This window comes from Acomys russatus, chromosome 9 (assembly GCF_903995435.1).
Source record: "Acomys russatus chromosome 9, mAcoRus1.1, whole genome shotgun sequence".
NCBI classification, from domain to species: domain Eukaryota; kingdom Metazoa; phylum Chordata; class Mammalia; order Rodentia; family Muridae; genus Acomys; species Acomys russatus.
The window spans coordinates 14,217,327-14,242,523 of record NC_067145.1 but is presented as its reverse complement, the minus strand read 5'-3'; the positions used below and the strand labels follow the sequence as shown (position 1 = coordinate 14,242,523).

At 35.3% G+C, this 25,197-nt stretch overlaps 1 protein-coding gene across 1 annotated transcript in view; it reads right to left on the bottom strand.

The window, feature by feature from the left end:
- Cdh10 (cadherin 10) overlaps window positions 1–25,197 on the bottom strand; it is a 193,382-nt gene that overhangs the window by 32,696 nt on the left and 135,489 nt on the right. The window contains exons 3-5 of the mRNA XM_051150993.1: window positions 20,194–20,488; window positions 18,321–18,440; window positions 17,460–17,627 (exon numbers count right to left, since the gene is read on the bottom strand). Of these exons, the coding sequence (XP_051006950.1) occupies window positions 17,460–17,627; window positions 18,321–18,440; window positions 20,194–20,488 (583 nt within the window). The remainder of the gene's footprint in view (window positions 1–17,459; window positions 17,628–18,320; window positions 18,441–20,193; window positions 20,489–25,197) is intronic.

Sequence of the window (25,197 nt, the reverse complement as noted above, 5' to 3'; positions counted from 1 at the left end):
GAAGTCACAACATTGCTACCCTGATGACATACCTTGACCCTCTTTTAAAGTTAATTTTTCCATTTATTAATTTAAAATTTTTTCATTTATTATTTCTTCTCACATATATTACAACTCTACTGCACTTTCCCTCCCTCACCTCCTCTCCCTCTCCCTCTCCCTCCCCTCTCTCCCCACCCACAAATCCACCCCCTTCTCCTCCCCTCAGAAAAAAAAAACTAAGCCTTCCAGAGATACCAACAGAATATGGCATTACAAATCACAATAAAACCAGGCACATTTTCTCATATCGAGGCTGTACGAGGCAACCTAGCAGAAGTACAAAGGTCCCAAAGGCACATGTCTTGACTTCTAAGATCACATGTGAGTTACATCTTCACATTCTTTCTGAATGTTTTTCCTGAAAAGGGTGTATAATTCCATTACATTAATGTACAACTCTGGTTTACTTTGCAAATATTGTTCCCTAATGCTGGTGTTTTTCTACTCACACTATAAACGTTGTCTTGTTTGAGTGTTGTGTTTTTTTTTAATCTGAGAAGTTGAAAGAATAATAAGGCAAGAATGTCTTCATGAAACAGGATTAAATGAAATATCAGAGAGTAATTAGATTACAGAAAACAGAGATAGAAAACAAAACAAAACAAAAACAAAACTAACTGGGTGTGGTGGTGCATACCATTTATCCCAGCACTCAGTAGGCAGAGTTAGGCTGATCACTATGAGTTAGAGGTCAGCCTGTTCTACAGAGTGAGGCTAGGGCAGCCAGGGTTACACAGAGGAACTGTGTCCCAAAAAACAAAACAACAACCAAAAAAAAAAAAACCCAAACAAACAAACAAACAAACAAAAACAAAATAACAGCAACAACAACAAAAAACAAACAACAACAAAACCTAACCCATTTGTAGCTAGAGGCTACAGAATAGATAAATGGAAAAAAAAAATAAAAGCTTTATTCAATAAAGCCATTAAACTAGGCTTGTTTTCTTATAATGATAGATTAATAATTTAGTCTGATATTTTACCTGAAAAATAACTAACGTTTTTAAGTTATATAATACATATATGTATGTATATAAACAGAGATGATAGGTAGATAGATGTATATACACACATACATATGAAGGAAATAAAATAATATAGTCCTCAAACTTCAGAGAAATGATAACTACAAGTGGACAGTTGGATTATTTTTGCCTGTGGGTACTTGTCATTTTAAATAAAATTATCCTCATTTTGATGAAGCTATAAAATAGGGGTCAAGTCCATGAAACCTACAAGACAGTTGCTCAGCCACCATATAGATTCATAACAAAACAGGAGTAGCTAGATATCTTGGCTCATGCCTATAAATCCAGCACTTGGGAGGCTAAGGTCAGAAGATTGCCATGAAATCTAGGCAAATTAAGGGTAGGGTCCCATGAGAAAAGTCAAAATGCATCCCTAAATGTAACAGAGAGTCTTAGGTAGACTGGCCCCTAATGGCAGCACTTCAAATTCACAGCATGGTGTCAGGTAACCCGCCCTGTCAGATTTGTACAGAAATAGGCAGTTTTAATGATGAGGGAAGAGCAAAGTCTGAGTCATATCTACAATAGGTTTGGTGCAGGACTTTAAAGCAGTCTAAAATTACTTCAGACAGAATCTGTGCACTATCAAGAACAGAGTGGTGCTCATGCTACCTGGGGGTCCCTTCTTGGTGGTTTCTCACACCTCTTTCTTCAAGAATTTTGTTTTAAATAAAAGTAAAAGGCATTTATAAGTTTAGAGAAGTATATTTCACTTTCTGTACATTTAGTTGGATATACTTTACTTTTATAGCCACAAAAGATAAGAATTTTAAAACACACACACACATGCTAGATGTAACATCAAACAAAAAGAGACCAAAGGTCATAAATTTGAGAGAGAGAGAGAGAGAGAGAGAGAGAGAGAGAGAGAGAGAGAGAGAGAGAGAGAGAGAAACAAGGGGGCGTAGCATGGGAGGGGTTGGAAAGAGATAAGAATGGAGAAAATGCTGTAAATCTACTTTAATTTCAAAATGTATACATACACAAGTCAAAGTTTTCGTCAGTAATAAAAGATTTCTGATATGACACAAGCAGGTAAGATCTTATAAAATAAATGGCAATAACATGAATCAGTCAGTCCATATTAAAATTTTTCTATAAGTGAGAGATAATGCAAAGAAAATAAAACATATCACACATGGTGAGAATATAGCTTAGTGCCTGTATTAACAAACATACGTTAAAAGCCCAAAGAACAACAAAGCCCAGATGGTCAAGCAGAAAAATTAAGCTGGATGTATAAAACAATTTATAGAGGAATAAACTAGAAAAATGGAGACATGCATGCCACAACAGAACTAGGAAATTACAACTTAAATGTATGATATGAAATGGTTTTTTATACCTACTAAATTATAAATACCAAGTCTGACAAAACAATGTGAGCAGCATTGTACAACATAAATTCACACATGGACTAGCAGACGGTAACTACTGTACAGTGATTGGGATGCACAGGCTTCCTGAGCCCTTAAGTTAAATGGGCCCAGCTCTGTTAGCTCCTTGTATGCAAATCACCTGAACTCTGTGCACATCTGTCATAAGGCTATACGTGCTATTTGTAACAAGAGCCTGTAAATTGGGGACATAACTGTAATGGGCCCATCGTAACGAGTGTCTGACTAGATTGCATATTTCAAAGAAAATTCTAGTTTGACATCCTAGTAGTAAGAGGCTTGAATTCAACTTGAAAAAAAAAAAAAAAAAAAAAAAAAGAGAAAATATATTGTGGAAATAAATACTGCACAACTAGTAAACATTGATATTTGCAAAATGCAAATGCAAAAATTGAAACATAGGATTGTGGTTTTACAAAAACAAAATAAAATAAACAAACAAACAAACCCGGAAAATTCAAATATCAAATCAACTGAGTGAACAGACGAGCATATAAGCACATATACTACTCCCCCCCTGAAGGAAAGATTTGAGCTATCTTTAGGTTTAACAAAAGTGAGTGACTAGTAAGAACATGATACTAAACAGAAGAGTCAGGTCTCTGAAATTTATAAAAAATATGTACTTTATATACTGGTCAACTAACTTTCTGAACCACCAATAATAAATTTACCATAAAAACCTGAGTACATGAAAATTGAATGTAGTTTGGCTTATTTGATATATACTCAACATATTTCTAAAAATGTTTTATTTATTAAAATTTATTTAGATTATATTCTGATTGTTATCCCTTTGCTGTTATCATCCATTCCCAAGTTGCCTTGCTTTTCTGCTCTATTCTCCTCCCCCTGGACCTCTGACAGAAGGAGACCTCCTCCCCCACCATAGACCACAGCCAATCAGGTCTCACCCTGATAGCCTGCTTTCCCTTCCTCTGTTAGCCTGCCTGTCCTCACCACCAGGAGGAAGTGATCATACCAGGGGCACCAGAGTTCATGTCTGAGGCATTCTCAGCTCTCTGCACAACCGTTTACTTCATGCATTGATCTTGGTTGGTGCAAGTGTGTGCAAGACTCCTTGGGTCCAGATCTGCCAGACTTAATAGTCTCCTTGTGTGCCTCCTGAACTCTTTGTGTCTTTCCATGCCCCCATTCTTCCATAGCACTCTCCGTGCTCCCACAGGAGTCCAGCAGCAAGTCCCATCATCCGTCTGAATTCTCCATCTAGACTCAACATATTTTCATAAAAACAATGATCATGGCAGTGAAATTCATAAAGCCTCAATGCTACATAAAGAAGTAGAGACTACTGAGGAAATCTTGGACTAAGAGAGATGGCCCTCTCTGGGAAAACACAGCATTGGTGTCCAGTAACAAACAGTCAACCCTAAAAATATATACACAGCCAGAAAAATATGGACCCAAGTTGTCATATTTAGAAACAATATATCTATACAAATACAAATATACCTGCAATAACTATTATTTTAAAAGTTAAAAAGAGGCCATGAAGTTAAAGAAGAGGCAGGAGTGGGTGTATATAACAGTTTGGAGGAATGTTTTAATATAATTATAATCTTAAAAAATAACTAACGCTGAAAATAGCAGATGGATCAACATAATATTAATAGCAGCCAAGAAGAGAGTAAGTGAGCTAGAGATTAAATAAAACTAATATATAACTTAGAGATTCACAAGAGGGAACAAACTCAACTGTCACTGGGACTTTTTAAAAAGCAAGTTATAAAATTAGTCATGTCATGGAAATTTGATGATAAAATTATTTTGGCCCTTGAATGTTTACTCTAACCACCATATTAATTAAATTTGATTCCTCAAGGAAGACGTTTCATATTTAGCCAACTCCTTTTGGTTCTTTTTAAGTAACCTGGTAAAGAATTTATTCCAGGAAACAAAGAGCTAAATCAAGATCTAAGGGTCAAGATATTCATAATCATACTGTCTATAAAAAAGAAAGAAAGAAAGAAAGACAGACAGACAGAAAGAAAGAAAGAAAGAAAGAAAGAAAGAAAGAAAGAAAGAAAGAAAAGCTGAGTGAGATGGAAGGCTTTCCAAACTATAGAAATTTACAGAAATTATATATCACATGTTAGTATAGCCATAGGACTGCTGCTGTGGAACTGACCTACTAAGTGGAAAAGATGAAACAGCAGTACTCAGGAACTTAGTCTGAGAACTAAGTTAAACTACCAGAAAATAAGAAAATATGCTTCAGAGACCTGTAGATTAACCCTACATTACCTTGAATACAGAACAGTTTAAAAATATTGCCTGTGAGGATTTATGCTATGAAAGATAAAAAATGGAGGGGGCACTAATGTATTTCTTCTCTATGAATTTACGTTTTCTTCTTAAGGAGTTTTGGAGGACGGCTCAGTGCATCAGAACTTTAATGAGCAAGCTTGAGTAAGTGGATATGTACAGGGCAATAACTCCATGAAGATGAAAAGTGGAGGCATGTGGCCCACTGGGACATTTTGGCTGCCATTATAGCTACAAGCTTGAGGAAAATCTATGTCATAGAAGAGGGTAAACAGTAAGAGCAGGGCATCCCAGATTTTGTGATGACCTCCTTGTGAGCATAGCAACATTTGTACCCAGAAATCTGCATGCACCCTTAACACACACACATAAAGTACACACACACACACACACACACACACACACACACACACACACACACACACTTTTTCATGATGTTAAGTTGTAGGAACCAAAATAGGATGAGAGAAAAGGAAAGAAAGAACAAGGAGGGAGAGATGGAAAGAGAATGTATGTTCTTAATTTCATTAATTTTAATTTCATGTAGATTTCACTGGGGTTATGTATCTAAGATTTTTCTACATTTTTATTTTCTGCATGAATTTCTTTGATTGCTTAAATGCTAGAGCTTAGAACTGAAAATCTGTTCCAGTCTTAAGAATGATCAGTTCATTTAATATCATCATACATATTCGTAATGGAGTTTGATATTATTGAGGTAGTTTTATTCATGCTAATATCTATCTATTATCTATCTATCTATTTACCTACCTATCTGTCTGTCTGTCTATAATTCTATCTATCTATCTATCTATCTATCTATCTATCTATCTATCTATCTATCTATCTATCTAATCGCTTTACTGCCTGAACCTAGCCTCCTCCTTCTTCTCTTTACAGTCCCACCCTCATAATCCCCTCCCTCCATTTCACTCTCTCATCAGAGAAAAGGAGTATTGAAAGGGCTATGGACCCATTGGAATCTCAATAAACAGAAGGACTGAATGCATCCTCTCCCACTAAAGCCTGACAAGGCAGCCCAGTCAGGGGAAAAGGCTCCAGAGGCAGGCAAAATAGTCAAAGCCAACTCCTACCTCCATTTTTAGGGGACCCACATGAAGAACAAGCTGCACGTAGGATACATCAGTGTAAGAGGCTTAGGTCCAGCCTATGCATGCTCTTTGGTTGATGGTTCAGTCTCTGGGCTCATGGGCCCAGGCTAATTTACTCTGTAGGTCTTTCTGTGGTGTCTTTTATCACTCCAGCTCCATCAATCCATTTCCTCCTACTCTTCTAAAAGACTCCCTGAGCTAGGACTATTGTTTGCTGTGGGTCTCAGCATCTGTTTCCATCAGCTGCTCAATGAAGCCTTTCAGAAGAGAGCTACGCCAAGGCTCCTGTCTGTAAACATATCAGAATATCATTCATGGTTTCAGAGGTTGGCTCTCCGATGGCATGTCTCAAGTTAGGCAAGTCATTGCCTTGCTATTCCCTCAATCTCTATGTCCTCTTAATTCCTATATTTCTTGTAGGCAAAAATATTTTTGGGTCAACAATTTTGTGGGTTCTTCAATTAGAAGTCCCACCTGGCTACAGGTGGTGGTGACTTCAGCCTCCTTAACTCTCACAGCTTTGTGAAGTCTGGCCTATTAAAAACAAAAACAATTTGCAGACTAATGGGTGGAACTAGAAAAGATCATTCTGAGTGAGGTAACCCAGACCCATAAAGACATGCATGGTATGCACTCACTTAAAAATGGATATTAGCCATAAAATGAAGAATAGCCAGTCTACAATGCAAAGACCCAAAGAACCCAAGGGAGGATGCTTGAATATCACCCAGAAGATGAAATAAAATAGATATATGAAGTAGATGCAGTGAGGGAACTGGGTAGGAGATGAGATGCGGAATATAACAGAGTGGGTTCAGGTGTGGGGAGAGCTGTTGGGCTGGAAGATAGGAAGGGAGAGAAGGCAGAAAGCATTGGGGGGCATCTTTGGGACAGGGGAGGCTCCTGGGAGTCTATGAGGGTGACCCTAGCTGAGATTCATGCTAATTTTTTGTAGCTTCTGCAACTTAAGCAGGATAGGAAAAATGTTTTATTAGTTTAAAATGAACCCATGGTTATGAATATATTGATATAATTAATTGCTTATCAGTTTCATCCTTTAGAAAATATTTACATAAATGAATATGCAGATATATTAATTTTCCTTTCATATTTAAATTGTCTGCAAACTTTTCTAGAGTTTTCTGAAAAACCATGACTGAGTTCATTCATCATAACAATATAGGTTTAATTCTGACAAATAAATGAATTGTACAAAAAGACACGTATATAGGCATACACACATCATAACTGCCTTACATGCCGTATATACTATATGACTGTGTATAGGCTGTATATGCTGTATATACAACTGTATGACACTAGTTATTATCTCCTTGGAAGCATTTCATTCATTGTTCGCTAAACATAAATTTAGAATGATTTCTTTGGCAATACATTTTTCCCAGAACCAATTTTAGGTAAAACTTTATTTGGTATTTCACAATTTAAAAGTTCATTTTTATGTTTTAAATGTAGGAAAAGGTGATTCATTATCATTCTACTATTTATTCCTAGTTGCTTAGGCTGAATACAAATATCTCAGTTTGTCATGCAAACTGATTCTGCTTTAATTGAGAGCCAGTCTGGTCCCCTTCCTGGGTTAATTTCCATGTGAGTCAAGAGACAGAGAACTGGAGAGAAGCAAAGATTTTTATGTACACACTGACAAAGGCAAAGGAACACAGTCCGGGCACCAATCTCTTTTCATTTCTTTTTAAAGACATCTATTTGCATGCTACTTATTTTTTATCTTACAGTTGATAGAGCTTTAATTATGTGGCAAGCTTTCCTATCAATTCCAATTTATAGTTGTTTGAAATTCATTCCCAGGTGTCAGATTGAATCATCTGCTTCTCTTTTAATGATTAGGGCACATAAATATTTCTTCCTGGTAAGTATGCTTTTCCCTTGGCTGTTCTCTTAAGCACCTGGGCCTGGATGTGAGAAGATGTTCATTGTGCAAGAAAAATCTAGAGGTGATGCTGCAAAGAGGCCTTCCAAAGAACAGAGCAACCCATGTGGTTCTACAAATGAAAGCACATCCAGATTAATATTGAAAACCTCATATATGACACCCGAATGTCATTATCAAAGATTTCAGACTGGGTTTTCAGTATTTTGCTTGATGAGAGAAATGCACTCCGCCATTCATTTAAGTAACAGGGTTTCTGTATTGCAGCATTATAGTTTCTGCAGATCGCTGTAGCAAAATTAGAAATAATTGGCAGTTCAATTTAAGAAAGGGACTTTGGGGAAAGCATAGTCAAACTAACAGATGTGACAGATGACATCCTTTCGAACAACAAAAAAATGCCAGAAATGAACCTGGAGAGGGACAAGGGCAAATTCCTTTTTTCGCGTTTTGAGCTTAGGACAAATAGCTGCTATTTGGTTTTGTTGATAACAAGAACAACAGCAACAAAAGGTTGAAAAAGATAATTTTTCTTTATCCTTTGTTCTCTGCCCTTGTTGCTATCACATTTACATAAGAACTTTCTACTTTTCCAAGGTGGAGACTTTTCAAAATGTTCCATATATAGGAATCAACAAAATAATTTAACATTAGTTTAATTTTTTATTTGCTTTGTGTGTAATCTTACTGCAACATCTCAGTGCTGTGTAATAATCTCAAACAATACTTGCTTTAAGAAGAATGACACAATTATGCACGTTTATAAACCATTCCATTGTATAATGCTCAAAAGATGTTTTTTAATGAGCTTAACAGGAAGAAATTAAAAACAAGATAAAGCTCCTTGGAGGCAATGCGGAGTAGTTAAGGAAATTATGCAGTGCTAAATGGGCGTTTAGGAGAAAGCAGAGGAGACTTGAAAGTCACACTGGAGACTGACAAACTGCTAAGGCTTTGGAATTGAAGACTCTCACCAGAGGAGACAGAAAACTAAATCTGTGAGCACCGGAGAAAGGATCACCAGCTTAGTTTGGGGCATTTAAGTTAAATTAGAGCAAAAAGCCACACTGGATATTTTAGTTTCCTTCCTATGCCCTTGAGGAAGGCATCACGACAAAGCTTTAGATACACTATCATTGATTCCTTAGTCTGTATCTTGACATTTCTTTGAAATTGTCTGCCAGTATATTGCATCAATACACAGAACTGCAACACATGGACACATAAAAGTATGCAGGATTGGGAAGTTAGGATAAACGTTAAGATAGTCAGCCATGAACAGGATTTCATTGTATTTCCTGGGAGGTCCCTTTATGTCTCACCTGAAATTTAACGGTATTAAAACCTCCTTAAGAGCAGCCTAAACATATTTATACAGCAAATACTTATCCATGTTCCAGTACTAAGAGTATTGTGGAAGTTAATTTTGTAAAACAGCACAAAACAGACTCTCTGTTTCCCATTATGACGTGTAAATGCTAAGTAGGTTAGCCTACGGCAATTTCCATGGGAATCACTAGGGTACTCCATAGAGACTCAGCTTCCATCAGTTCCATTTAAAGAAGTGTATTATTTCATTACAAATGAAAAATGGGATAATCCCACAGGTTCTGTCACCCTAAACATGTCATTTCTCTGACATCTTACATGGTTTTTATTTAAATGACACATATCTCACATTTATATATTTCTCCAGCTATTGTGTATTTACAATCAACAAAATCTTCAACTTAAAAAATTCAACTGGAAGTCCATCTCTCTCCCTCCCTCAACCTGCTCCTGCCTGGCTCCCTCCCTTTCTCCCCAAACAAGCTTTTCTGGTAGAAAGCTTCAAAAGCTTCAAAGTACCTATTTTATTGGTACCTATGCCTTTTATCCCTCAAATCTTTTCTTGACCTGGTTACTCACTCCTGTGAATCACACACTTAGAGAAGCTGGGATCCCACTGCCCTCCTCCCTTCTGCATTACCTCAGACACAACTAAAGTTGTGTCGAACCCTGGGGGTCCAACCAAGCCTAATTACATACCCTACATTGAAAGCTACCTTTATTTATTCTGTCTTCCCTAACAACAACAGCAGAAGCAATCTTTAATATTCTCTTGCTTTTCTGATTGGAAAACATTGGTATATTTTAGAGGGACTTTTAAATAATTTCTTGCCTGATCCATACATTTAAAATAAATTAGCACTTTGTGCTTTTGGCATTAGTCAAAGAATAGCACTGGTGATTTATTAACCTCCATTATGTACACATGCCCATATGGGATATGCGCTTATATTTAATGTGTGTGACCCTTCCTGTAGGAGCCCATGGAGGCTCCTCTTGAACTAGCTCAGACCTTTTTGAACTAGAGTCACTGGCAGTTGTGAGCTACCATATAGTTTTAGGAACTTAAACCTGGGTCCTCTAAAAGACATGTCAGCTCCTTAATCAGTGAGCTATCAATAGGCCTAGCAGGAAGAGTAGTGAGGGGAATTATGCTGGGAGAAACTACATACTAAGAAAGTAAATAAATATGAGAAAGGGGAAAGACAGTGCATCTGTAAACTTACCAACATGCAAATAATTTAGAGCCGTCCCTATGCCACATTCCAGGGTTTAGAATTATTATAATTGGTAGCATTCTCTGTGTATAGCTTGCCAGGCAACCAAGGGCTACACATAGGACTGTACACCAGTTTTAGTAAATCAGATGCTTTATTGGAATTATATCTTTCTGATTCTTGAACCACAAGTACATTGACAATGAGATAAGACAAACAAATATTTGAAAGTGTTTTAGTGTGTACCGTTCAAATCACATTCAGTGTAACCAATACAGCTACAGTGCTTTTAGTATAGGTGTTTTCATACCTCCTAGATAATAAAAAAGAGATCTTTTAAACTTCATTTTCTTCAAGTTGGAACATTTTCCTAGGAAACAGCTGACAGTTGCTCTTGTTGAAAACTACTTGATAACTTTAAATATGCAGATCAGCCTGGGGCCAACATTACCTTGGGATTCCCATTAGAGGAGAGATTGACTCTGTTTACACAGTGAAAATCAGCACTTATTAAATCAAATCTCTCTTGTACCAGGCAAGGATTATGGCGTTCTCACAGCTCAATGACGTGCCTGCCTTAAATCCCTATGCACATTATAGAAAAATTCCTTGAAAGACTTTGTCTCCTACACACTTGTGTACCTACCAGCTCAAAAACTATGGCAAACCCAAGAATGCTTTCATCCCTTTGGTTCTCTATCATCACAGAAACACTACCAACAAAAGCATGAAGTTCCTTTTTCTACCAGAATGTACCAATGTTTAAAAATTCTGAATGCCGTGTATGAAACTGACTATGTTTTTAATAAATTAGACACAGAGTCAGGGATCCAATTAAAGGCAAAATAAACAAAAGAAGTTAAAATATTTCAAATATATCAATTTTGGTGAGATACTTAGAAGTCCCGAGTTTAATTACAAAGTAAGGTTTTTTTTTCCAATATAAATCTTATGTTCTAAATGTAGAGTCATAATTGATGTACAAATTGAGTTACATTAGTTTACAAATTTCAGTTTTCAAATCATAAATGGGTGAGTAGTTACAATATCTACCTCATATAGATGTTGTAAAGAACAACACTTATAGAATTCAGTATGTTATTGCTCTCTATAATTATTTTACACTGCCATTCTTTTTTAAACAAAATATATAACCCATATTTCAATTAGGAATCAACAATAGAATTAAAATATACCACACAAACATGCTTGCTATGAATCGTTTTTAGGCGCTGAGTGGTTCAGTTACTACCAATTGCTATTGCTTTTTATAATTTTTAGAAATAGCTAGAATATAAATATAAACACATGGTTTGGAATCTTGGGAATTATTATCTGTTTTAAATTTATTTGCACTCCTGAAAAATTGTCTCATAACTTTTCTAAACAAAAAATTCCCTCTTGGATATCTTGCGTTATACTTTTGAACTGACATTAATGAAATAAGGGATTTCAAGTTACATTTTTACTATTCCCATTAACTCATAAGAATCTGTGGAGCAGGATGTAATTAATTCAGTCATTTGAGTGCATTTATCATGGAACTGGAAGTTCACATAATAAACATATCATTTCTCTTTAATCTGAGTTTTTTTATGCAACAACAAATGTAAGAAAGGGGTCTTGCAATTGTGTCATGAGTGATCTTTGCTCTTCACAGTGCTACTTTCTTACCAAGTTTAACTAGTCTGTATCACATAAATTTATATGTTAGTAGTCCTTGATTTATCAGGGCAAACAGCCTTATGCTGTGTTTTTATGTGAACATGAATGATCACAGGGTTTTATGAAGCCAGGGTTCCTAGAGTCTTCTACTCATTATGAAAAAGTATGTGAAAGCATCTGCTGCATTTGTCTTCTGTCTGTATACCTGTGAGTAGAAACCTGTGGTCTTTTTAAATTTTGTGGAGACATTGGCTGCACATCGAGTGAAGGGTAGTGTTTTCTATCTCAACCTCTGATGCATTCTACCTAAATCTCATTACTGTCCTGGCATATCTAGTCCCTTCAAAAAACATAGCCTTGTCATAGATCATACACAACTATAAATCACTTAATAAAACTATAAGTCTCTACTATTGAACCCTCATTTCTGCTTTCAGGCTCCAGAAAATTGATTTGAAAAGATTAAAACACAGTGCTCATTCTCCAGCATTAGAGAAGAATGCTGACATTAGTCTGACACCTATAGACTCGATACTTCTGCCTACTGACCCTAGGCTGCAAGAAAATCAATATTAAAACATTTCCACAAAAATGATTTTGTGTTCGTTTGTTTGTTTGTTTGTTTGTTTAATTATGTTACAACCCACTTGGAGACAAATCCTTTTGTCTATTGCTTATTTTTCTAGTTCCTGAAATGAATAGATACCAGCAATTTAATCTATAATCTTGTTTCTTCTTAAAATTTTTGGAGAAGAAGAACCAGAGGAGCATTAGATCTGGGAGAGGGGAGAGGTTGAGAGGAGCTGAGAGGAGTGGAGGGAGGAGAAATTCTTTTTGGATATATTGTATGAGAGAAGAGGTTTTTTTTTTTAAATTTAGGAGAATATAAAGGAAACAAGATGAATAGGCTTGGCTCAATCAAATATATATATTAAGTATAATATATTTAGATATATAGAAATGAAACAAAAGTTAAGTCAAGGAACATTACTGAGTGTTTCACTAGTGGAGGAATAGTTGCCCTTCAATCTTCATTAACAAAAGTGTTAATTGGTAATTATGAGGAAGGTGTGCATTTCTTGGTGACCTAAAAGACGTTGACATCACAGGGGTAATAGGTCTTTATGCATCATTTGCATATAAATGAACTATAGCTTTTAATCTGAGCAAGGACACACAAATAAGAGCAAAAGGAAAAGTGAATGAGTATGAAGGCATGCATGAAGAACCTGTGTTATGTTTTCAAGACTGCTAAAGACTCTTATGCATCTTTGTCTTTTAGCTGTGAGGCTGTAAGAAAAAGTAATGCATATGGTCAAAAAGAAGGCAGATCATCAAATTTGATGCATTTTCAAATCCCGAAATTATGTGGTGATCAACAGAGAAATATTTTTAGATAAATGAATGTGTGATTTTGCTTGCAAATACTTGTGCTGTCTAATGTGAAATACTGAATTTGGTCCACAGATTTGAAAGTTTTAAGTTTTCATCTCACTTCTATATTTAATTATAGCAACAAGGTATTACTTGTATAAGTAAACATTAGTGAACACATGACTGTATCAACTACTATGAATCAATGCTGCGTAGACAGTAAATTATTTAATCTTACATCATCTCTCTCTGAAGAATACACTACAACCCAGTGGTACTGATGATATGAAAAATAGCGAGGCCAGTTTAATTTACCACAGTAGAAAGCTACTAAGTGAATTACGTCACTCACTCTCATGTAGGATTTGTACTTGAATTGTCCAGGAAACAAACCACTGCACAAGTCAAGAACTCTCAAGAAACCATGGGCTGGAAATGCAGTTAGCTTAAATTTGTTAAACATAAGTGAAGCGAGGCTGAGTTGACACTTAGAGGAAAACAGTTTTACATATCTTAGCAAGGGTAATATTGGTTCATACTTTAAAGAGAATATGAGATTAAAGAAAATAATGCATTTAAAACAAACTTCTCAACATGTTAAACATGACAAATAGAAATTTTTGAAAAGGAAGTTGAGAGGGAGTGGATCTGGGGAAGAAGGAGGGTGAGAGAAAGCTAGGAAGAGTGGAGGGAGGGGAAGCTGTGAAGAAGATGTAGTGTATGAGAGAAGAACCTATTTTCAATAAAAATGAACACTAATGTGTAGGGTTTATGGTTTGCATTACAGTTCTTATTATACAGAGTTTGCTGTTTCTTTTTTCTCATGTTATACAATGGTGAGATAGTACAGTAGTAATGACATGTATACATATGTTATATAATATGACAGTCTTGAAGATTCAATGATGTGATATATGTGGAAGTGTTCAGATACAGAACAGTACTTGCTGAATGGAGGATATCTACACAAATAATATTAGACACTAAAAATCAGTTTTCTACATCCTAGGTGTCTAATAATAACAAATAGTATCCTATTTGCTATAATTGAGTATCCATAATAGATATATTAAGAATATTCATAACATACAAGATAATCAAGGAAAATATAATCAATGAATTATATTTAAATCTATAACCTAAAATAACAAGGCAGGTTAGGCGGTATATTAAAAATCTTCAAGATCTGTTGGGCTATACATGTAGAATTGGATGCTCAAGTCAACACATCTGCATTGCTACTAACAGTGTGGTGCCAATGTGTATTTAACCTCTGCTAAATTGCTGAATGGGGATTCTAATACTGAGCTACTATGATCCAATAAAGCAGATCAATAAGTAGGATGCTGTGGTGTCAAGAAAACTTTTCTTTAGAGAATTAAATGTATGTAGCTCTTCCCCATTTTTATTAATATCATGACAATTAGTGTTGCCATTTTACTGTGTTATATTCTTGTAATAAGCCTAACATGGCAATTGTTATTTTCAAGTGAATTAGGGCAAATAAATATTTATTGAATGAAGGACTTACAAGGACAACACAATGAAATAAATAAGGGTTCATTGATTATTATTAGCTTGAAATTATCTGGGTTTTCATTCAACTAGAATCTATCAATTACTTTATTCAAAATTATAATTCATAATTACTGAGAACTTTAATACTACTCCAAATTGCCCTATGTTATTATTAATAAACACATCTTTTTCAGTTGGTTGATCATTTTAAATTATGAAAAATTTTAAAGATGGTTTATTTCCCTCAGTTGCATGTTCGATTTGTTTTGTTTTATATATGTGAGCTTTAGTTTGCTTCTATGCATATGTAACGCTTACATACCTGGTGTTCTGAGAGGCTTGAAGAGGCCAGATGATGCCCTGAGACTGAAATCATGAGTTGCTGTGAGCCACTGTGACAGTGATAGTAAACAAGCCTAGTTCCTTTCTAAGGGCAACAAAGGCTCCTACTGGCTGACCCATCTCCTCAGGTCTGCATGCTCATTCTCTTGACAAGAGACTCAAGATAAAAGTTCAATAATACATGTGGAATGTGAAATATAAATTGTATATTATATTAAATCTTGTGCCTATTACTAATGTTTACAGAATGTTAAGAATGGAACAGGATATTCTCCACCGGTGAGTGGAGAGTAAGATCTGACTCTCACATGAACTCTGGTGCCCCTTTTCTGACAGCGTCCCCTGGATGGGGAGATGTGGCGGCACTCAGAGGAAGGATAACATGTTACCAAGAAGAGACTCAATATTCTAAGAGCATATATAGGGGGAGGAGGTCTCCCTCAACCACAGACATAGGGGAGGGGAGAAGGGGGGAAGTGGGAGGGAGGGAGGAATGGGAGGAAACAGGGGAAGGGCTAACAATCGAGATGTAATATGAATAAATTAATTGAAAAAATAAAAAAAAGAATTATTATAGACTTCATCTTTCTTGATGAATAACACACCTTAGGGTGAAATATGACTACTTGAAAGTGCGCACATGGATGTCCTTATTCTTTCCATGTTAAAGAATAAAAACAACAACAACAACAAAAAAAAAAAAAAAAAAAACACCACAATCCTTCTATAAACTTCACTCTGATTGGCATGTAAATAAAATACCTAAAAGTAATCATATGTATGATATAGATATGCACACAAGCATATATGTATAATACATATAATCATATAGCAAGCATGTTTATATACTTCTGATTTTATAATCCTTCCACACTCATAATTCTGAATAAATATAATGGTAACCATGCACTACTGACAAGATAATCTAGTTCAATAACACAGAAAGAATCACAACTCTTCTTAGAGAAGAGTGAAAACAGTACAATATAATTATTCTTTCCAAGTAATCATCTTATATAAGGTTACAAATACCATAAAACATTTTGTAATTCAAAATTTAGTTTATAGTAAAGAGATTGAAGCTGAAGTAAAAAATGATCAACTTTGATGCTGATATCCAGGAATTGATGAAAATTAAGAACAGAGATCATTACAGATCATATACATTATAGCATGTATAGAAACTTACACATTCAGGCTATCGTGAATGGATTGAGAAGGTCATATTTTTATATTGACTACACTTTATGTATATGTGAAAACAATGGTTAAAGATGAGGAGGTCTTGAACCTAAGGGCTGTTAGAAATGGCATGGGTAGGATATAGGAGTGAAATAGGGGGCAATGATGTAATTATATATGCATTTTAAAAATTAACAACAATAAGAAAGGTTAGATATCACAGTAGAATGTGATTCTTTGTGCCTGATTCACTACAACTTTAAATTCTGTTTTGAAGTGGAGGAACAAATGAAAGAGAAACTCGTATAGTCCTGATAGTCCAGTAGCACCATTGTCTTCACCTGTGTTGCACACATATAATATACCAGGTTTTTACAAGAAGAGAGAGTAAATAAATGTTCTATACAATCATTATATAGTCAGAAAATGATGGCCCTTAACTGATTATTCTTAACAGAGTCAGAAATTTGGAAAATAATTAAAGATGCATCTTTCTGTTTGTGAACAATGAATATTAAATATTTTAGGATGTCTACCTCTTTGCACATGATGATAGAAAATGTAATTTATACTACCTCCCAAAGTTCTGACTGCATTGATGCTTATACTACAGTCATTATTATTATATGATTTATTAAATTGTATCTTCAACTTTGGATGCTCCTTATTAATATGTAAGGAGAGAAAAATATCCATTATAAAATATTAGCTTTATAACATACGCATATTTCTTTTACTGTCTTAGAAATTTATTAGATAACTATGAAATTCTGTGTGTATGTGTGTTTATGAGAGAAAGAGAGAGAGAAGGAGGGAAGAGAAGAAGAAGGGAGGGTGGGACAAAGGGAGGGAGGGAGAAAGAGGGCTAATTGAGATTCAGAGTCGCCATCTCTGTAATAAACATCATAAATTACTTAATTTTACCTTTTATTGGCAGATTGGTAGTTAAGTATCACGTATCACTGTGTTTTTATAAACAAATTAGTTATTTGTTAAGTCTGTCTATACTCTAAATCCTATGTTCTACAGAATGACCATTAAAGGACACTTACTCTGGGGAAAGCGAGGTGGGTTGTCATTGACATCTGTTAGCGTGATGTTCACTGTGGTGGTTCCGGACAAACCCCCCATCTGGCCACCCATGTCTTTGGCTTGAATGACCACCTGGTATTGTTCCCTGTTCTCTCTGTTCATGTTTGGCAGAGCTGTCCTGATGATACCTTTCAGGAAATACAAATGCCTTGTCACTGTACTGTGTGGTAACTTTATATTTAATAAAATATCACACACACACACACACACACACCATTATAAAACTATTTTCATGCAAATCCTTAAAGTTTGTTTTGTTTGCTCTCTCCTAGTAGAGCACTGTAAGCTATAGTGACCTAAACTCATATATGAACTCCAAACAGTTAAATTTCTATTAGTTTAATCATTTAATTACTTTGAATTTTAAATATTCAATATCAGGTTGGATGTATTCTCAGTCAATGAAATGCTTCATATATAAACATGAAGACCTAATATTAATCCTCAGCTCCCAAATCATGGCTGCAAGTTCCTGCCAACGAAATTCAAGGAGCTGAGGCCACAGCAGGAGGGCTTCTGAGATCTACTGTCCAGGCTGCTTAGAAAAATTGTTGGGGGTTCAGGTTCAGTTAAATACATTATTTCAAAACACAACATGTATGTCTATTAAAAGTTATGCTTTATGTCCCACTCTGGCATCTGTATATATCAACACAGATATGTACATATGTCCTGACACACATGAACACACATACATAAGAAAAATACAGAGTGGCACTGTCACTCTGAGTGTGTTAATTCTTTTTATTTACTTTTGGTCTCACATTTATACTTGCAGAAAATCACAAAAAAAATGGTAACACCAGTATGTTGTTCCTGACCTGTTTCTGGCTCCACAGAGAAATAAGGCTGCCCTTGAAGTATGCTGTAGATGACTCTGGCACTGTTTCCATATGAAGGGTCATCGGCATCTGTAGCTGTGACTTGCACCACAGAAGTACCTGAAGTATCCAAATTCAGCTTAGTTCTGCACAGTACCAGAAGGAGGAGCAAAAGCGCTTGTTTTCATTGAAGACTTGAGTGATTTTTTGGCTTTAAAAATGACCACTTTAAGACACTGTCACATACAGTTGAAGGATAGATATAGATAAAGATATGTACTGTTGCAAATCCATCCTAATTTCAATATAATAATTGCTATTTCAAGCGAAAGGTGCGTGTTTATGCTTAAAATGGGTAATGCTGCAGTATTTCAGAACATAACAAACATGGTCCCTTTACAAATGTTGAAGCCTGATATTAAATGAATATTCAAATAATAGACTTGTTTTGTGTAAAGGGCACATCTAAATCTCAAAGGGGAAGGTATATTCTTTCTCCCTCTGCACTAATTAACTCTAAAAATAATTAACATCTGCTATAGAACACAATTTTATGAATAGATTGAATTCTAATTTTAGAAACAATCCAAGATGACCCCATGTTCCCAGAGCTACTAAGATCTGTCTAATAGGGTTCATGATACATATAAGGGATTTATGCTTGGTGCCCACCCAAAGGCCTTGAGGTTTAGCAAAGTGCAATAAAAATCCTAGGAAAAAAATGAGAAATGTATGAGTTTGATAAGTTACTGTTAAAATACCAAATGTTTCTATTAAAAACACTTTTATTAGTTTAGACCAATTCATACACATTTGAGAAGTTTGGTTCTCCATTAAACCCAAATAAATCTTACTCTAAAAATGTTACCAGGCTTTCTTGATGTTTGGATATATTATCACTAACTATTTAATACAAATAAAGTATATATATTTTTCTCCTCAAAATATCACATTATTAACATGAAAAATATATTTCATTTTCTTAAACATAGTTTTACCATAAAATATGTTTCGCAGTTCAATGTTGTATTTTGTACCATTATATGAATATAAGGTTTCAGTGAGGTAATTTAAATATGAAAATTATTAAAGCAGTTTATATGTAAATACTACAGCACAAGGGTCTTTCTATATTCAAGAAAATTAGAGCTAATCAAGACTTTTATTTGAGTATTTCAGTAACTTAAACAAAACTTCTGATAGAATGTGACTAGCATACATAAGTGAAACCATGTCTGGCACTCTTGCTCTGCCATCCATGGTCTATATTGCTAATTGACTCTCTAATGTTCTATAGATGCAGTTTTTCTATTAGAGAATTCACTGTGTTTTTAAAGCATAGTCCTATTGAACATGTATGAACTTTTTTCTTGTTTTCTGTGAACAAAACAGTATACAAACTATTGGAATAATTTGTTTCATTAAGTTTCATAGATAAGAGGGCATGTGTCAGTCATATGTACAAGTTATGTCACTTAGGGAACCAAATATACAGTATCTGTAAGAGGCCTAGGACCTGGTACCTTGTGGACAGGAAAAAAGCAACTCTAATCCTAAGATGTTTGAATTCGTAATCTTACGTACTTGCCATAAAAGCTCTTACGACAAGTGTCATTTTAGTCTTTTCTACTGAAATTTAGAGGTAGTTTCTGGATTACCATGGAAGTCTTTAAATGTGTTATGAAAATATGAAAATCCACAAGAAATGTAAAATGCATTAATATCTGACTCATTGCTTCTCTGCTAATATATATATGTGCATTTTGGGTGAAAGGTAAAAAGTTAATTTAAATTAATTAAACACAACATTGACAGAATTATTTGAAATTACTTTTGTGCTTTCATCCATCATAAATATTGTAACTGCACTTACCTACTACAGACATTTCAGGAACACTAGCTGTATAAGTTTCTTCTGGGAATGTTGGCTCATTGTCATTGATATCATGGATTTTGATCACAAATTCAGACTCTGGTTCTACTGGCCTCAGAGTTCTTCTGTTAATAGCTTGTGCACGTAGAGTATAAAAGGCCTTTTCTTCCCTATCAATTCTTCTTGTGGCATGAATATCACCTGTTTTTTCATCAATAATGAAAAGAGTACCAGCTCCGTCTCCAGATAAAATATATTTCAGTGATCCATCTCCTTTATCTTGGTCTGAATGGAGCTGGAAGAAATAAAAATGAGCATATCCATGACAATGTCTAAAGATGCACAGAGGTAAAAGAATTCAGAGTTGGTTCTTCAAATCGCATAAAAAATAATGGGGTCAGTAATCTCAGTTCTATATATCAGAGTTGAGTAAATCTATCACACTCAAGCACCATCAAAAGCTTTTCATGTAGCATTGTGATTTTTTTTATTCTTAAAAGAAAATACCCTCCAAAGTTAAAAGGACGGCTCTTTTCCTGCTTAGTACATAACCAATTTTAGGAAACAAATAAATCTTGATAGCATCAGCTATGAGGGTGTAAACATCCTACTTTTAATTTTTTTTAAAAAATGCAATATTACTCTCATATTACACAGGAGATTCAGTGCCTATCTACTTATTATTGGTTGTATTTCTTCTTTGTAATTAGTAGTATCTTAGGAATTGAGTCTTTCAAGCATATATGAGATAGATTCCAAATGTAGGAATAATAAACATGTTTGGTTTTATATAAAAGACGCAACTACCCTGAAAATATTTGTAGGTGTCAGGACAGAGTATGGATGTTTATGTAACACATGTACATACATACTAAACAGTAAAATACATGTTCTAACACTGGACCTCAAACTATCTTTTTTTTCTGAACATATTTTTATTATGTGTCTTTTTTAACATATACATTTATATTATTAAACGTGAGTAAAATTAAGTACATATAGCAGGAAGAACCAAGAGGCAATCTGGAATTATATAAATGTTATATTTGTAGTGATTTGGCCATTTGTATTTGGCAAACTTGAAGTAAACATTTTTCCTATCTTGTTGGGTCTAAATTTCTGAGTGGAGATTAATATCTATCATATCTCATCTCTGTTAATTTAAAACATCAATCTCGATCTAAAAATATCTTAACCCCTAACCTACTAAACTTAATTGAAAGACTAAACTATCTGGTCTTCAAGCCCATCAGAGACTTGAGAAGGGATAAAACTTAAATACCTGAGTGAACCCGGAGTGAGGTTAGCAGCTTCCAAAATGGAAAAAAAAAAAAAATGACGGAGACAGTTTACTGCCTGAACAGTCACCCAACACTCTCTATAACACTGGCGCATCATTTTCAGCCTTCTGACCCAATATATCTGACAGACATATTTGCAAGGTAGGAACTATCGAGAACTTGCTTACACTGTCTTGGCAGAGTTTGGCCATCAACTCTATGTGCATCTAAATGTGCCTATTTTTAGGCAGAATTCTGTTTGTGGCAGAAATGAGGACATTTTTTTGCAGTGGTTGGTCTGCCACATTTGAAGCCAACTGCATAAGGAGGTTCTTTGATTCTCGTTTTCTTTGAAGCAGGCTGTGTGTTGCCAGGAGTTAACTTGTTTTGTTGTGAGAGAATCTTTAGAATAATAAAAACATCTTTAAATGCCATATTCTGTAAGTCTATGAGGTTTCTGAAGACCCTATTTAGCTAATCTACCTCACATATCTATAGAACCATATCTATCTATCAGACCTAGAGTGTATAATCTTGTGATAAAATTAGACTAGTTTTTGCCATGATTTTCAAAGGGCATGGCGACAACTACCTTTCCTATGCCTATAACAGAAGCATGTCAATCCTTGTAGAAATCTGTCATCACAGCCGAATTTGGGGTCACGTGCACATATCAATCTAGCTTGCACATTACTGAAGCTGAATTGTAGACTCAAGAATTCTACTTGAACTATTTTTCAAAGATATCCTTAAAATAAGCCAACCAGGCTTGGACATGCATGGATTAGTAAGTTCAGGCTTTGGGAGACACTGAACTGGAAATCCTTCTAGGATTAACAACTAAACAAGGTTGCTGACTTCTGTGGAGTAATGAGTTCTAGGCATCTTCCAGATAATGTGGTAGTGTGTCCATATCAAGAACAGAAATTATGTGGAACTATTGATGATTGTGGGGTCCGTGGTTCAGCTGCAGTAACATGCACAATAGAATGCACAGAACTGTCTCAAGTGGAGGAGAGTCAACAGGCTTGCAAAGCAGTGAATCTTGTGAACTGAAATAATGACCAGTCTGGCAAGTTTATGCTCACGGATGAAGTATTGCATGAATCACATGAGGGTAGCGGGCCATTTCTGACTGTATTTAAGACCAGTTTTCACAAGCAAACAATTGTTGAGTATCATAAATCAGGTCAAACACCCAATTATTGGGGTGCTCATAGTCCCAGGCCTGAACCTATCACCTCATTTGCTTAATGGACACAGTATTAAACTGTCCTCTAAATTCATGTCTCTCTATACACAGATTAGTGAAGCTCAGACTTCACCACAAAAAAATCTTTCGCAGTGCATGGTGCTTAATGCAGAAACACATAACTCAACAAATTTCAGAGACAAAGTGATGGTGGAGGGCTCAGCCACAATTAAGATATTATATCACACTGTTTCCCCAAAGACGAATCACCATCACAGAGGAATGGTTAGGTTTCAAGATGTCAGGGAGAACCAGAGGAAAATGATGCCTTTGGAAGCAGGAAGTTGGCACTGCCGAACTCACAGCAGCTGTAGTTGACTTTGCAAAATCTGTACAAGGTCAAACCCTCAAATATTTTATAGGGAAGTTAGTAGTTCAAGAATCCCTCTTATTAACTGAGGAGCTATGAACAGCTAATGGTATGTAGGAAAGGGAAGTTAATTTCTTTAAGGGTGCTGGCTTCTGCTAGGTTATGCTTACATTGCAACCATAGGACCAACAAGTTCATCTGCCTTGCCCCCAAAGTCATTAAAAGAACATAAAATATAATTATTATAAACACAAGTAAATATATTATATATGTTATGGTAGTGCTAGTTATGGTGATACTTTAAAAAATTGTTTTGCTTTGTTGGAAAGGATTGAGTATTAGAATTTGGCAATACACTCTATATAGCTCTGTTCTCAATTTAGAACAGTCATTACTGATATAAAGGACACACATATCTGAAATGTATGGTTACTTTAGAGATAAAAGAAGTTGAAGAATAAAAAGATTTTTTAAAGATTGTGTAGCTATTTAGGAACATTATGAGAAGTAAACTCAGGAAGTATATTATTAAACAAGAAACTCTCAGAAGTCACATATGAGTGTGCAGTCCAGGAATCACTCTCACAAAGTCAAAAGATTGATAGTTATTAGTATCCAAAAATGTACCCAGTTGCTCGGAAACTCTCCAATTACATGCATTTGCAACTTTGTGGTCTTCTTCCCAGTGCAGCTCTCAGCATTACAGATTTCTCATTCAGTCTGAGAAGCGTAACAACCCAATGCTGTTGGTGCTATCAATCACTGGACCAGACAGCATTGCGGTTCACAAAAGATAATCTTAGTGTTATTGGCTATTCATTCAATTATTCTAATTTGAATTTTCCAAATAATCAGGTACTTTCAGAAGCAAATGAAAACTTCCATCTATGCTCTACAGAAGACCCAAAGGAGACACACAAAACAAATACACAGAGAAAATCCTAAACAGCTCACACGAGTGAGTGCAGACGAATTAACCACGTAATGTCCAAGCTACCATACCAAAACTGTGCTGCACACAGTCTTGAAACTGAAGAAATTCTAGCTTTTACCAATTTTTACCTTAGAAAAATGGCGAAAAACAGAGAGTAGAAAGGAGGTGCAGATATATTCAAGGCAAGATGGTAATGATTCAAGGTGGTTCTGTTCAGTTAAGCATGCAAAAGAAAGACTTTTCAGGTTATACATTTATACAGTGGGATTTGAATTTTTATAAAGCTGAGTTTAGAATAAAGATCACAGCTATATTTATACCTTCACTTAGACTACGAAGGAGAGTGAAAATTAAATCTTGCAATTTGGCCACATACTGTGGGAGTTTCTGTTAGATTAAGAAGTTGAACATGGTAGCAGCAAATCTCAAGGGCAGGGCTGCAAGTCTGATTGTGGTCTAAAGAATCTGAAAACGAAAAGATGTCTACTTTGTGCAGGAGGAATATATAATTAAGAGAAGCAATTGACAGCTACATGTAGAACTTTACATGTCTAGAAGATACACAGAATACAGTTTTCTTTAGGAATCAGGTGTTACATTAGTGATGGATTGCATTTTTGTAAAGCCCTTTCTTACAGTGATGAAGGATGAACACATTGAGCACTAAAGTTGCAGCGAAGATAAAAATTTAGGTGATTAAGGCCTCAATACTAGCCTATGGTATAAAACATTATGCCAAAATAGACAGGGACTGACTACAATATGTTGCTCCATCTGGATTTTTACTTCTCCTAAGATGTGGTTAATTAACCCATCTCATATGAAAACTAATGGGTTGCAAAGGCATCTTATATTTGGTGTATCAGTGGCAATGATTTCATTAGATTCAGAAAGAAAAAAATCAACAAAATTTAGTTTTTATCTGACTTCCCATAATCAAGTCTTTTGTTATTATTTTTCACAGCAGTGATTTCATTATTTGTATCCTTTGCCACATTTTTATCAGTTATAATTTGGTGCTGAATAATTTTACATACCTGCATAAAGCATATTGGCCACTTTCACTTCCCACCTACATTACCTTTGAGTCATTCTTTTTCACCACAAACCCTCTGTCACTCTCATTTCAAGTCTGCGGATTTTGTTTTATAACCAATTGGTTTTTTTTCAGGACTGTCTTGTTTGATAGTGGGTTTGTGGACGTCCTATAGAGCCACTAGGCTCAGCG